The sequence below is a fragment of the Oncorhynchus nerka genome, linkage group LG13 (assembly GCF_034236695.1).
Source record: "Oncorhynchus nerka isolate Pitt River linkage group LG13, Oner_Uvic_2.0, whole genome shotgun sequence".
In the NCBI taxonomy this organism is placed as follows: Eukaryota; Metazoa; Chordata; class Actinopteri; order Salmoniformes; family Salmonidae; genus Oncorhynchus; species Oncorhynchus nerka.
Window position 1 is genome coordinate 36,452,612 of NC_088408.1, and position 14,383 is coordinate 36,466,994.

A 14,383-nucleotide genomic window follows, 5' to 3' on the forward strand; every position below is an offset into this window, starting at 1 on the left:
TGCAGGGACTTGCTTCACTTCAGCCACGAGCATTAGTGAAGTCGGGCACTGATTTTGGGCGATTAGGCCTGGCTCGTAGTCGGCATTCCAATTCATCCCAAAAGTTTTCGATGGGGTTAAGGTCAGGGTTATGTGCAGGCCAATCAAGTTACTCCACACTGATCTTGACAAACCATTTCTGTATGGACCTCGCTTTGTGCACAGGGGCATTGTCATGCTGAAACAGGAAAGGGCCTTCCGCAAACTGTTGCCACAAAGTTGGGAACATAGAATCGTCTAGAATGACTGGTATACTTTAGTGTTAAGATTTCCCTTCATTGGAATTAAGGGACCTAGCCAAACCCATGAAAAACAGCCCCAGGCCATTATTCTTTCTCCACCAAACTTTACAGTTGGCACTGTGCATTCAGGCAGGTAGCATTCTACTGGCATCCGCCAAACCCAGATTCGTCCGTCTGACTGCCAGATAGTGAAGCATGATTCATCACTCAAGAGTCCAATGGCGGCAAGCTTTATTCCAATCCAGCCGACGCTTGGTATTGTGCATAGTGATCTTAGGCTTGTGTGCGGCTGCTTGGCCATGGAAACCCATTTCATGAACAGTTCTTGTGCTGACGTTGCTTCCAGAGGCAGTTTGGAATTTGGTAGTAAGTGTTGCAACTGAGGACAGATGATTTTTACACATTACGCTCTTCAGCACTCGGCGGTCCCGTTCTTTGAGCTTGTGTGGCCTACCACTTCGCGTCTGAGCCGTTGTTGCTCCTAGACCTTTCCATTTTACAATAATAGCACTTACAGTTGACCGGTGCAGCTCTAGCAGGGCAGAAATTGTACAAACTGACTTCTTGGAATAGTGGCATCCTATGACAGTGCCATGTTGAAAGTCACTAAGCTCTTTAGTAATGTTTCTATGGAGATTGCATGGCTGTGCTCAATTTTATACACCTGTCAGCAACGGGTGTGGCTGAAATAGCCGAATCCACTAATTTGAAGGTATGTCCACATACTTTTGAAAATATAGTGTACATACTGTAGACACTAACAGCCTTGTTCTCTTTGTGGATTTGTTTTATTCTTCTGTTGAACACCGATGTATCATTTAGACTAGAGAACAATCAACACATATTTTATTTTTCGAGGCTAATTTCCGAGTTTGTTTTCATCATCCGCATTGCTTCCGCAAACCTCTTATTTCCTTTTGACTCTAATGGTCTAAGTGGATTTTTTCTTGAATGCAATCCTACCTGTTAACATCCAATGGGCTCCAGACCCACAATGCAGTTGCAGTGTGGGAGAGGCCTATTGCTGATTGGCACTAACAGCTCTCTTTCTATAATAACTCTAAATGACTGACTCCCCTGGCACACATAAATAGGCCCGGAATATTTTCAAAAGAAATCATTTAATTACATTTGCTAAGTGGTTCAGTCTGGCGCGCGCTGCGTCAGGGCTTTGAGCCATCGCCGGGCGTCAGAAGGGGAGAAACGGCGTTTCAATTAGTGGGATTGCCTCATGTTCGGCTGCGTCTGCTTCCACAGGCTCTGGGACTACTCCAGAACCGAGCAGCCGCTGCTGGAGACCCTGGAGCACCACTCAGAGTTCGTCTGTGGCCTGGACTTCAATCTGCAAATCCCCAACCAGGTCTGTCTCACTATTGTCTAACTATCATCGCACTGGTCCATGTATTTATCTCAGCCACAGAGCTCAGCCATTGGACCCAACTTCTGTGGGGGAAAAACGCTTCTAGGGGTTCCGACACAGCGACATAACACAACAGTGGACACTTACCCCTGCAGGCCCAGCACGTTCACTTAGAGAAAACACTACTTCTGCCTTTTCCTGAGGTATATATTGTACTGAAGAAAACCGTTGCATAGAGTAAATGTATCCTTATAAAGTCCACTGCAGTGCTGTTCTATCTATCTATCTATCCGTCTGCATTACAGTAGCCAGCATCACATTCTCCCTCACAAAGTGTTTGATATCAGTCCAGCTATCAATCTAGCTGAGGAGCCATATAATTGAAAATGTCACTCTCAGTTCTTCTTATTCCTAACCCGTACCTAGCCTCTACTGTTGGGTCTCTCATGGCTGTTTACATTGTTCAGCCTGAGAGGACTGGAAAATTGACTGATAGGATGTAATAAGCTCTATTGTAAAGACTAGTCATTACTGGGGTTGTCATTTTTCATATGACGCTGATAGCCTTCCTGTATTATTCTCTGGGGGAAAAAATGTCACGCACAATTTGGCATAAACACGACTGTGGGTATACAGTGTCCATGGAGCCTGTGGATCTACACACACATACACACATCGAACAAACACACCCACATTCCTGAAAACTTTCAAAGTTGACCAGTAAACTACCAGAATGTTGGCATCTTTCAAGGATTTGATGTAATCTATCACACAACATCTAGTGGCCCTTTAGGGTACTTCAGATGATCACAGGTGTCGAATAATATCTAGTCCTCTGTGTGGCTTTATCACCTATTAAATAAGAAAACATTTAAATAAAGAATGACAAAGCTGTAAAACATATATATATATATATATACACACACACACACACTACTGTTCAAAAGTTTGGGGTCATTTATAAATTTCATTGTTTTTGAAAGAAAAGCACACAAAAAAGTCCATTTAAAATTAACATCAAATTGGATCAGAAATACAGTGTAGACATTGTTAATGTTGTAAATGACTATTGTAGCTGGAAACGGCAGATTTGTTATGGAATATCTACATAGGCGTACAGAGGCCCATTATCAGCGACCATCACTCCTGTGTTCCAATGGCACGTTGTATCATTTTAAAAGGCAAATTGATCATTAGAAAACGTGTTTGCAATTATGTTAGCACAGCTGAGAACTGTTGTCCTGATTAAAGAAGCAATACAACTGGCCATTAGACTAGTTGAGTATCTGGAGCATTTTGATTACAGGCTCAAAATGGCAAGAAAAATAGCACTTTTTTCTGAAACTTGTCAGTCTATTCTTGTCCGGAGAAATGAAGGCTATTCCATGCAAGAAATGACTTTCGAAGCTTTGGTGCGAAAAGTGCAAATCAATCACTAAACAACAGCAAAGGACCTTGTGAAGATGCTGGAGTAAAGGTACAAAAGTATCTATATCCACAGTAAAATGAGTCCTATATCGTAACCTATAACCTGAAAGGCTGATCAGCAAGGAAGAAGCCACTGCTCCAAAACCGCCATAAAAAAGCCACACTACGGTTTGCAATTGCACATGTGGACAAAGATCGTACTTTTTGGAGAATGTTCTCCGGTCTGATGAATCAAAAATATAACTGTTTGGCCATAATGACCATTGTTATGTTTGGAGGAAAAAGGGGGAGGCTTGCAAGCCGAAGAACACCATCCCAACCGTGAAGCATGGGGGTGGCAGCATCATGTTGTGGGGGCTGCGCACCTGCCCAGTCATGTGAAATCCATAGATTAGGGCCTAATGAATTTATTTAAATTGACTGATTTCCTTATATGAACTATAACTCTGTAAAATCTTTGAAATTGTTGCATCTTGAGTTTATATTTTTGTTCCGTATATTATTGTAAAAAAAAATATTTTAAAAAAATCAACTTAGTGAATACCATTGGTGTTACCATTGGTGTAATATTTTGACCATAGTTACGATAGATTACGATAAAAAATGTATACATTTTCTGTTAATTACCAAATTTCCTGAAGATTCCGGTAGCTTTAGTAAATGACCATTCAGCTTTGCAACCCTACACACACACACAGGGGGCTGCCTGTGGTGCAGTCTGCGGGGTCTGAACGGTAGTTTCCACAGTCAGGCCTGACGTCAGCACATAGTGATGGATGAAAGACAGCAGGTCAGAACTGTCAGTGAGACATCACAGCCAGGCTGTGACTCAGATAACAGCAATCAACTACTGCACAGTTCACTTCTCCACCTACATCACACACTAATATAGGATATCTCAACTGTGCATATATTAGTAAAGGAATTAGACTAAGACATCCTATATTTGTTCAATGTTTGTGTCAGCATATCCTTTTTGGATTACCTTGAGGATGATCTTGAAGTCTTTTTTTCCCCTTCTTCTGGCAGAAGTACATTTCGTAGAAAAGTAGATGGCATTTAACATTCTCTTTTTATGCAGTGGGTATGGTATCTCAGTCATCCATTTAGGTCTTGTACTTTACATAATTTCAGTTACCCCCGTAAAGTTCTGTAAATGTAAACATTTTTTAAGGATATGCCTTAACTTGGAACAGCAATCAAAATTACTCAGATACCCCGCTTCTAATTATTATGAATGATGACGTCCCCTGAGCCAAACTCGTCTGGGGGCTGAAAATCTCTTTCTGGCAGATGTTTGCCAGTTGCACATCTACTGCAAACCAATGGAAGTCGTGCCTACCCAGCACAGCTACACAAAAGCTTGCTTGGCACTCCAACCAATTTGTTGTGATAAGTGTATTTTTTCAAGCATCAATTTTTCCTAATTTATTTTTCAGGCACAGGTTTGTCTGTTGCCAACCTGCGGGGGTGCAGGAGGGTACGGTTACCTGTGCCAAGAAGAGGGAGCATGCAGTATCGGAGCGGGGGAAAACTCCTACAGCAGTGTTTCTCTCCCGCCCCCCCACCAGTAGAGAGAATAAACCGTAGGCTAACGCACACAACCTCCATCTCAACATGCCAAGAAGATACAGCCTTGACACAGCCCACTACCCTCTCCAGTCTCCACATGACTGGAAGTCTCCTACAGTACAGCCCCCAACTGTCTCCCTCTGCCAACACACAGCACATCACTGCACACACCCCCTTACCCTCACCCCAGCTAATGTGCAGAGTGGTCCCCCACCCTCCCACAGACTAATGCTGCATGCAGTCACACGTGTCTGATTGATCCCCTCTCTCCAGGTTGTGCTAGCCTCTGACCAGCTCTATTGTTGTTGTGCTGTGAAGCGCACCACAACACACAGCACAGCAGCCTCCCCTGCATAGACCCTCCAAACTGCAGCAATTACATGTTAACAGCTCCTTACAGAGGAGCAGGAGTTAAGCTGCTTGGATGCCAGGCAGGGGTAATACATCACAGAGGGGAGAATATGACAGATATTCTAACATCCAGACGAAATTCAGGGAGAGACTCAAAGTTTTCCTCCCCTAGAATAGTTTGGAGAAATCCGGTTTTGGAGAAAGTTGAAGTATAGGATTGGACCTCTCCGTTCTCTGCCACCCAGCAGGGACTGGGGACAGGGACACCCCTCAGAGGTCATTCCTCCTCCTCTTCCTCTTTTACCCTCCAGACTGCTGCAGCGCTGGCCTCTCTGTGGCTTTCACTTTGTTTTTCAGTAAAGTAATTAATGGAGGCCATTTTTTTTCCTTCAATGGCTGAGTCACGGGCTGGTCTGCTTGGCAGTGAGGCAGATTCTCCTCTGTAGTACTCAAGAATAATGAATCCCCCCCCTCCCACCAAGGTACGGAGAGGAGAGGAAAGAGCTAAATGAAGTATGGCGCTCTGTTGGAGACATATTTCTTCAGAGCTAAATCATACTGGCAGAAATCTATAGCACCGTGTTTGTTATTTTATGACCCTCCATACTTTATTGTTCATAAAAGCTAAATAAACTTAGCCTTTTATTTAAATATATGTGGACAGATAGGCCAGTATATAATTTGTCGTGTGTGAAGACTTTTTTGACTGCCGTACCACGGAGCTTTCGGTCTGTGGAGCTAAAAAGCCCTGATCAATTTGCCATGCTATTGAATAGCATTTTTATTGTCTTTATAAAGACTAAATGAAAGTGGACCGTGTGTAATTGAGTTGATAACCATGACATTCTGTACTTCTGATAGAGTTCAAACTAATAACGAACCCCACTAAGGCTCAAAAACATGTCTTCACATTGTTGAAAAAGCACTTTAACGCCTTTTGAGGCGTCAATGCAATGACTGCTTGAAAAGCCAATCTCCACTCAGATACTGCACTCGCAGTATACAGAGTAATATTGAAAATGTCTAAACAGTATGTGCAATTCTGTCTGAACAACAAAAAAGTGACACACCTAGACACCATAAAATGTTCACTGCTATTATAGGAACAGCAGACAATTATGGACCAAAACTACCCTCGACACTCTCCATCCAACTCTGAAATCCCGCCCATTGTATGAATGTGACTGACCATACAACAAGTCACATGCATCCTAATATATCATAGTCCTCTGTCTGACTCCAGTCTGAAACCCAACAAAGACACATTTTCTTATCATGTGAAATCACATGAGGACGTCATCTCCATCACTCGGATCACGTGGAATCTAATTTTGATTCGTGCAATCTGTCTTTGTGTCCACAGGTGGTGGACTGCTCCTGGGATGAGACGGTGAAAATCTACACACCTCTATGCCTGGCTGCCCCTCCGCCTAGCGCACGGTAGAGAGCTCATAATTGCCCTGCCGCAAGGAAGAGGAGAGAGGACTTTTAGGACGGCAGTGGGTTTCAATCATGGCCGTGGCGTTTGCCAAAGCTTCACTGCGGCTTTAATAATGATTCTACTAAAAGGGGGGCTGTGGGAACGCGTCATCCTAGCCCGCACACACAACAGAGTCTGAATACAGATGGGGAAGCGGGGATTCCTCCCCCTCTGAGAGAGAGAGAGAGAGAGTTTTATATGAAGGTTGCTCAACTCAAACACGTGCCAACAAAATGCCTGATGATCTGCTGTTTGTCCTTATTGTTGGTAGAATGTATGGTCATATTGGTGTATTTAGTGATAGTGTACTGATTTAGTGAGAGGTTGAAATGCATTTGATTATTTACTTAATTTCTCTGCGTCCTCGACCAAGGAGAAACAAACCTGGCCATATAACTCGACACACAGGCTTGAACTCTATCCATGATCTTGTCAGACTTTCCATTGCATTAAAATGTTCATTCTATGGATATCAAAGTAAATGTCATGAATCTGACAGAATGTTCTCTGTGCCCTGGTGGGAGAGGTGAGGGGAGAGAGCCCTAATTTAGCCCTCATCAATCCCAGCTTTATGCTGCTTTATGCATATGAGTTGGGCTGCCGATTGGTGCAGCGTTCTAAGGCACTGCATCTCAGTGCTAGAGGTGTCACTACAGACCCTGGTTCGATTCCAGGCTGTATCACAGCTGGCCGTGATTGGGAGACCAATTGGGTGGCGCACAGCGTCCTTAGAGTTTGGCCTTCATTGTAAATAAGAATTTGTTCTTAACTGACTTACCTAGTTAAATAAAGGTTAAATACAAAATAAAGGCTGTTGAGGCCTGAACCAAATGTTCTCTGGAGACCGTTTTTTTTTTTTCTTCTGTGTGAGTACATTTCATAATAAAAGTGACTGCACACAGGCGAGCTGTCTGGCATTGATTGCACCAATCTGAAATAGGCTCCAACCCTCTTGGAATTAGTATTTTACAATCTTCTTTGCTATTGCTTCTTTTTTTGCATATAGTCTGAAGTCATTGTCTTTCACCGGTTTATTATTTTGCCTATAGGGCTACGTTTATTTTAGTGTTTGTTTGTTTTGGTTTCTTTATGCTTGTCTTATCAAGATTTGCTTAGCGCTATGGACTAAATTGCAAGCACACTGGATGCATTCTTATCACACATAATTCCTACTGGTCGACATGGGAAAATTTACAAGGGAAATATATAAACAGAGTGTGCCTTTCTTTGCTTCAAATGCGATTTAATCATGAAACATACTAACTTTATGCCTATTTTATTTTAATGATCCTCCATCATTTGGATTTTTCACACTGGAAGCTGAATTGTCGTGGTCAAAATCAATCTACAGAGAAGAGGTTTTTTTTCCAAATACATCAGAGACAGTAATGCATGGTTGAGGTAACACTATATAAAACGTTATGTCCCTTGAAGAAAATTAACTGGGTCCATGTGCCCTGGTCCCCGTTCATCGTGGCACTACAATTTAGTCTAATTTACGCCGATTTCATGCGTTTGCAAAGCGTTGTAATTGGTCCGAGGACTGCAATATGTAAATAAAACAGACTGGTAAAGTCCTTCAAAGTAAGTAGGCTGGTTCCTACGTCCGTTATTGTGGGTAAAAGGCAACCAACCACAGTTGCGGCAAATGTGTTATTCAACGTGGCAACTTAAGCGCTCAAGTGTTGCGCTCATGCAGCTCTGTTCTAGAGGTAATATACTGTCGGGTTTACCCATATGCACTGTAGTTTAGTTCTTTCACAACAGCTCACCTCGCAGTCTCTGTGCTGTATCCAACAGCATGTGACACCAAAGTAAGTAAGCTAGAACCTCACGAACAGAAAAGGTGATTTAATTGATGAAATACGCATATTCAAACATTTGCGTCAACATTCCCAAGCTTTTTTATCTTCAACGTTTTGGGACCAGCCTCTATTTGTTTTACGGACCCTGTTGTATTGAAAGGTCCTGCTTGCAATCGATTTTTTTCTTGACATTAATAACTTGGACATTTACAGCTGTGCTCTCAAGGAGAAAGGCTGTACAGTATACACTTTATTCAAAGGGACTGAGCGCACAATAAGGACTCACCGTTATTTTCCTTGCTCTTGCGTAAAGGGAAATTCAAGGCAACCATGGAAGTTTGTAAAGGTCGTTTTCTTGGTATCTCCGTCGCTGTTGCTCATGGATTTTTCTCGGGATCGTTGAACATTTTGCTAAAATTTCTCATCACGACTTATAACTTCAACTACCTCACTCTCATCCAGTGCCTCACCAGCACATTGGCGGCGGTTACACTTGAGATACTAAGGAGACTGGGAAAAGTAGACATACCCCCGTTCAGCCTTCAACTAGCCAAAGTCTTCGGAAGTGTTTGTATTCTGTCCACATTACAGTCCACTCTGACATTATGGTCTCTCAGAGGACTGAGTCTACCCATGTATGTGGTTTTCAAACGTTGTCTACCGTTGGCCACCCTGGGTATCGGCGTGTGCATTCTGAAGAACGGAACCCCATCAGTGGGGGTCATAACGGCGGTGCTCATCACTACCGGAGGAGCAGCATTAGCTGGTAAAATTACACGTATTATTATATTATACTTATACATCAAGTTAAGTAGGAACGAAACATTATGATTTATTCTAAATTGCCTATCCATATGGTGCATATTACGCAGTTAAAAGTGGTGAGTGTATGGGCTTCAAATTACTGCATACAAGCGATAATTCATCCTAGAGCCAATATTAGAAATACACCAACCTGCCCACTGGGAACAGACGTCATTTCAAGGTTTTGTTGTGATTTAAGTCTGGTTGAGTTCTCAACTAACTTGAGTTCAAGTAAAACACAAGTCACTATGTCATTGGATTTATATATATATATATTTAATCAAAATTCCCTTTTCAGTTGATTACTTTTTGCAAATCCAATCAGTTTTCTACGTTGATTCAATGTCATCACATATGTATATCGTTTTTTTTTAAATGACGTGGAAACTTGATTCAACCAGTTTTTGCCTACTGTGGATTACACAAAAAAACAAGTTAAAGTGATTCCTGTTTTCTAAAAAGGTGCCATTGTAAAGTATACAGATGCAGAAGTTCTAAATGTTGCTGATACTGTGAGGAAAATGCGCCACCTTACTCTGTCCCCATTGCGCCATCATATGGATCGGATGTGTTAAAGATGTCTGCACACTACTTTATAATAACTTTCAGAAGAGCCATTACATCCGCACCGCAAATTGGCCAGTGTTACCTAGTGTTGGGTTTTCAGTGTAAAATGTCTAGACTTGATTCAAGAGTTATCTGTGGAGTTGGACTTATCACACCCGTTACTGAGATGGTTATTCCAGTTTAGATGGTTTAGGTAGTCTCATTGAGCAATCTTCCTTACCTTGGCAGTCATTCTGAATGCAGATTGCAGGTGATTAGAAGTTAAAATTGTTGGATATCATGGTCATAGAAAGTGGATACCACTGTGGATAGATTCCAATAGGAATTACATATCACTTTGCAAGCCAGCATAAACTTGCCTGATTTGGCCTCCAAACAAGGAGTTTCAGACCACTGCGTTAGGGTAAATCTAGGCCGTCAAAGTAAGGTCTTATGATATATGTAATGTGTTGCCATAAAGAGTTTAATTTCAATGATAACATATTCACACGGGCACTGACTTGATGAAGGCTACAGGACTGAATGCCATGGAATGCAATAACCATGTCACTATCAAACACAGTCATGGATGGTACTGGTAACTCCACAATTCATGGAAAGGCACACTGGGAAATATGCAAATACGGCTTTACACCCTACAGTGTTAAAGCAACACCCAAAAACGAGTTACTACAACACTACAGGGGTTAATTCTCTAACACTGAGAGTAATAGCATTAGCTCTAAGCAAAGTGTTAGTAAAGTGTGGACCCATATAGACTGAAAAAGTGTTATATTTAACACTCAGAGAGCTGATTAAACACGGGATAATTTTTGAACATAAGAACGTTTTGAGAAAAAAAAGTAATCGCGTATTTTCTTTTGCTGTTCTCTCACCACTGCGGTTCTTATTGTGACACGGTGTCTGTGTTAACTCAGGGTCTGGTGACGTGACGGGTGACCCGTTTGGCTACGTGACGGGCGTCCTGGCTGTGATCATCCACGCCTCCTACCTGGTCCTGATCCAGAAGACCAGCATAGACAGTGAATATGGCCCCCTCACGGCCCAGTATTCCATCGCTATCATGGCCTCCCCAGTTCTCTTAATCTGCTCCATCGTCAGCATGGACTCCATCAACATGTGGAGCTACACGGGCTGGAGTAACCCCTTCATCTCTGGCATCTTCTCCATCTGCATCCTCATCGGCTGTGCCATGAACTTTACCACGCTGCAGTGCACCTACATCAACTCGGCCGTCACCACCAGCTTCGTGGGCGTGGTAAAGAGCATCGCCACCATCACAGTGGGCATGGTGGCCTTCAGCGACGTGGAGCCCACCAGGCTGTTTGTGGCCGGCGTGGTGGTCAACACGGTGGGTTCGATCACCTACTGTATCGTCAAGTACTTTGAGACCAGGAGGAAGACCCTCTACCAGGACCTGGAGGAGCAAAGCAAGGACGAGAGTCTGCCTGGACAGCCTTACATCGAGAAGAAGCCTCCCAACGGAGACCTGGAGCCCCTGCCCAATGGTCGCAGAGGGTCTGACGGAGGATTGATCGAAGGATCTATCCCCACACAGGAGCACCTACTCAATGATCAGCGCCTCAGTGACTACCCACCTCAAGACACCAGCAACAGTATGGAGTTTGTAGAACTCCAGAGAGAGGCCTTCCATAGCGAGAACCGGGCCAGCCCGTCTGTGAGTGACAGTTACGTGGGGGTGTGGAGGTCCATCCGTAACCTGAAGTTCTTCAAGAAAGACACCTTAATAGATAATATGGAGGTGCAGAGCCCTTGATGGGGAATCTCTATTTTCAAAGGATGCATGTTTTGTCAGTCCTTTATGTTTCTATTTGTTTGTAAGACTGCTTTGACATTGCACACTGATGAATGTTTTGAGATCGTTTTTTTGGGGGGGCAAACATGCTCTTATGGAAGCAAAAAATATTTTTAAGAAGATGGAATGTTCATATGAACTGGATAAAAATACTGACTATACATTTGTTTAAATGTTTTATATTGATTTTATCAGTCATATTAATAACAGGTGAATAATTGATAGTACATCGTGTAAGGTTGAAATTGATATGTTATGACATGTTATAAAAAAATATGAATAATTTATTTGCACGTAATGTTACTGCCTGTCCTGATTCTGTATGGTCCATGAATTGTGATGTTTGGCAAGTGAAGAGCAATAGCAACTGCCATTTGCATGAGCAATGCAAAGTCAATTTAAACCATTTTTATGAAACTGTTCCACTGGGAAGTTGGCTTCTTCTTTAGGATAAAACCATTTGAGTGAAATGCATGGTAATTGTTTTAGCCATATTGCCTTTCCATTGAGGAATCTTTTTGAATTACCAACAATAGATAGCTGTTGTGATAAGGTTCACTTATTATCAACGCTATATAGGCGTACTGAAAGCGTCTCCCAGGGGCAGATTGTGAGGACATCATTATGGGTAGACCACATCGATCCTTAATGTCAATATTAGATTGGAAAGAGAATTACTTCTGTCTCTACAGAACACATGGCTCATTAGTCAAAGTAAACCACAACAATTCCCGTAGAGAAGATCTGAGCTGTTGAAGAAAACACAGCTATTTCACATCACCCCCAAGGAGGATTCCTGTGTCGTGATTCAAAGTAATACTGTATACATATCTGAAAGCTAATGCATTTTCCAGCATGTTTTAGAATACTTCCTTATCTAAATGCATGCAGTGAGAGGATGTTTGTGTCCTTCCAGAGTACCTGCAGTGGAGAGGAGAGGGAGAAGCGTGAGCAATCTGTCCCCCTTACCAACCAGAAAGAGGCCTGCAGTCAGCACTTTAGCTGCAGGAAAATCCATCCCAAAGTGCCTTTGAAATCCTTCAGTGGGACTCTGGAAGTACAGATAGACCAGGGGAAAAAAATAAATAAATAGGCGATTCTGATTGAGAAAAGGGGGAGTTTTTTCCACATCCTCTCATTTTGGGGGGAAATAGAGATGAATTCAGACAAATGTACAGGAAAGGAAACAACATGCACACATCGGAGTGGTTTTTGAATTAAACAATATTCAACATTGGATTGTCTGCTGCACTCCAGTATTGTCTACTTTCAATTATGTTATCTAGGTGTTTCTCTATGTAGACCACTGATTGTGGAATCAATCACAGAGTGATAGTTAAACACCTCATTAACCAAATCTGCATGGATTCTCCATACAATCCATACCATACAGCTACACTTTCTAATGTTGGCCTGCCCATCAACACAGCCTCTGTCTCATCCTCATTTATGTGATAAGCAAAAGGTACTTTAATAAAAATGCCATCTTTTTAGGAGACGTTCATTCCCATTTCCCATTTTTGCTAGCAAAAAGTTTACTGGAAGTATTTTACTAAGAAATGCCATGGTAGAGAGAGAGGGGGAGAGAGAGTCATATTTCCATAAAATGGAAAACAAAGCCTGTAATGACACAATTTCTGGTGAATTCAATAAATGTGAGATTGAACATTACACGCTATTGCAATTATTCAGGAGGAAGATATGGCTGAGAAACATCAGGCGTAGGGACATCAGTCTGCAGAAGTCCTTTGAGGACCTGAAGAAAGGGCATTATGCTGTGTGTGACGAGCACTTTGAAGAGTGTTTTATTCTGATTAAGGTACTGTCTATCTTTGTCAATAAAATACATTTCAGTGAAATGATACTGAACTTTTCTGGTAAAAATGTCTCTTTCAAACGGGTTCACGGAAGACACTGTCCTCAGAGGCAGTACCTACCAGAATAAATAGCTGGAATCCACCCCCTCAATCTGCAACAGATCTAGAAAGGCATAGTCTAGAACGAAGTAAGCCAACTACAAAGTTTGTAGGTATAAAGTCTTGAACAGGTATAAAGTATTGGTATATTTTTGAAGGAGAGGACAGGGAAGCAGATATATGAGTTTTAGGTGAGAAAGAGAGGGTAGACCCAGCTCCAGCAGAAGAAGCAGCAGATGCTGAGTTTAGTTCAGGTGGTCTGCAGGAGGTGGTCTGTCAGGTGACAGAGGTGGTAGAAGGCATCCTCACGAGCATACAGGAAGCTCAGGTGTCAAAGGAAGCAGCATGTACCACAGTTGTCATGCAGGAGGGGGCCTTCATCCAATTGAAGGAGGTCTACAGTATAATAATAATAATAATACATCCACATTGAAACAAAAATATCACAGATGTTACTTTTTTAAGAGAATACAGTTCCTGGAAAATAAGCTGTTAAAATCACACAAAAACAACCGCCAAATGCAAAGCAGGCATGCCACAAGACTAAGAGCCATCAAAACCAAGTACGTCGTCATCTTAAAGATTGGAATAACACACATTTTGACTTCTAATAGACAACAGTAGGATTGATTATACAATTATATGGTGATTTCATTATGCATATATACTCTTTATAATTTGTAGAACAAAATAAGATCCAATGTTGGAGGGCATGGAGTCACTACCTCCACATCTAAAGGACTACTTCAAACTACATTGCAGTGTGCAGAGTAATAAGAGAGGGCGGAGGTTATCTGTGGAGATGAAACAACTTAGAATACAGCTGTACCACAACAGCCCTTCCATTCCTGCAGGAAAAATGATCCTGCCATCCCTAGTACCCTCCATTGGTACCTTGCCCGCACCATTGGTTGTTTCACTATATTGGATCACTCCAATATATTGGTATCACTCCGCAGCGGAGGGATACATCCAAGGTGAGGATTTACAGATTTACTTCCCT

The 14,383-nt window shown here is 42.2% G+C and overlaps 2 protein-coding genes across 2 annotated transcripts in view; both read left to right on the top strand.

Annotated features, from left to right (window-relative positions):
- pex7 (peroxisomal biogenesis factor 7) overlaps window positions 1–7,374 on the top strand; it is a 30,328-nt gene extending 22,954 nt beyond the window's left edge. Inside the window, exons 9-10 of the mRNA XM_029676871.2 lie at window positions 1,539–1,641; window positions 6,356–7,374. Coding sequence (XP_029532731.1) covers window positions 1,539–1,641; window positions 6,356–6,436 — 184 coding nt within the window. The 3' untranslated portion in view covers window positions 6,437–7,374. The remainder of the gene's footprint in view (window positions 1–1,538; window positions 1,642–6,355) is intronic.
- A 704-nt stretch (window positions 7,375–8,078) lies between these two features.
- Window positions 8,079–12,701, top strand: slc35d3 (solute carrier family 35 member D3). Its single transcript, XM_029678836.2, has 2 exons — window positions 8,079–9,043; window positions 10,566–12,701. The coding sequence occupies exons 1-2, from the start codon at window positions 8,608–8,610 to the stop codon at window positions 11,423–11,425; spliced, it is 1,296 nt and encodes a 431-aa protein (XP_029534696.1). The 5' UTR covers window positions 8,079–8,607; the 3' UTR covers window positions 11,426–12,701.
- The last annotated feature ends 1,682 nt before the right edge of the window (window positions 12,702–14,383 follow it).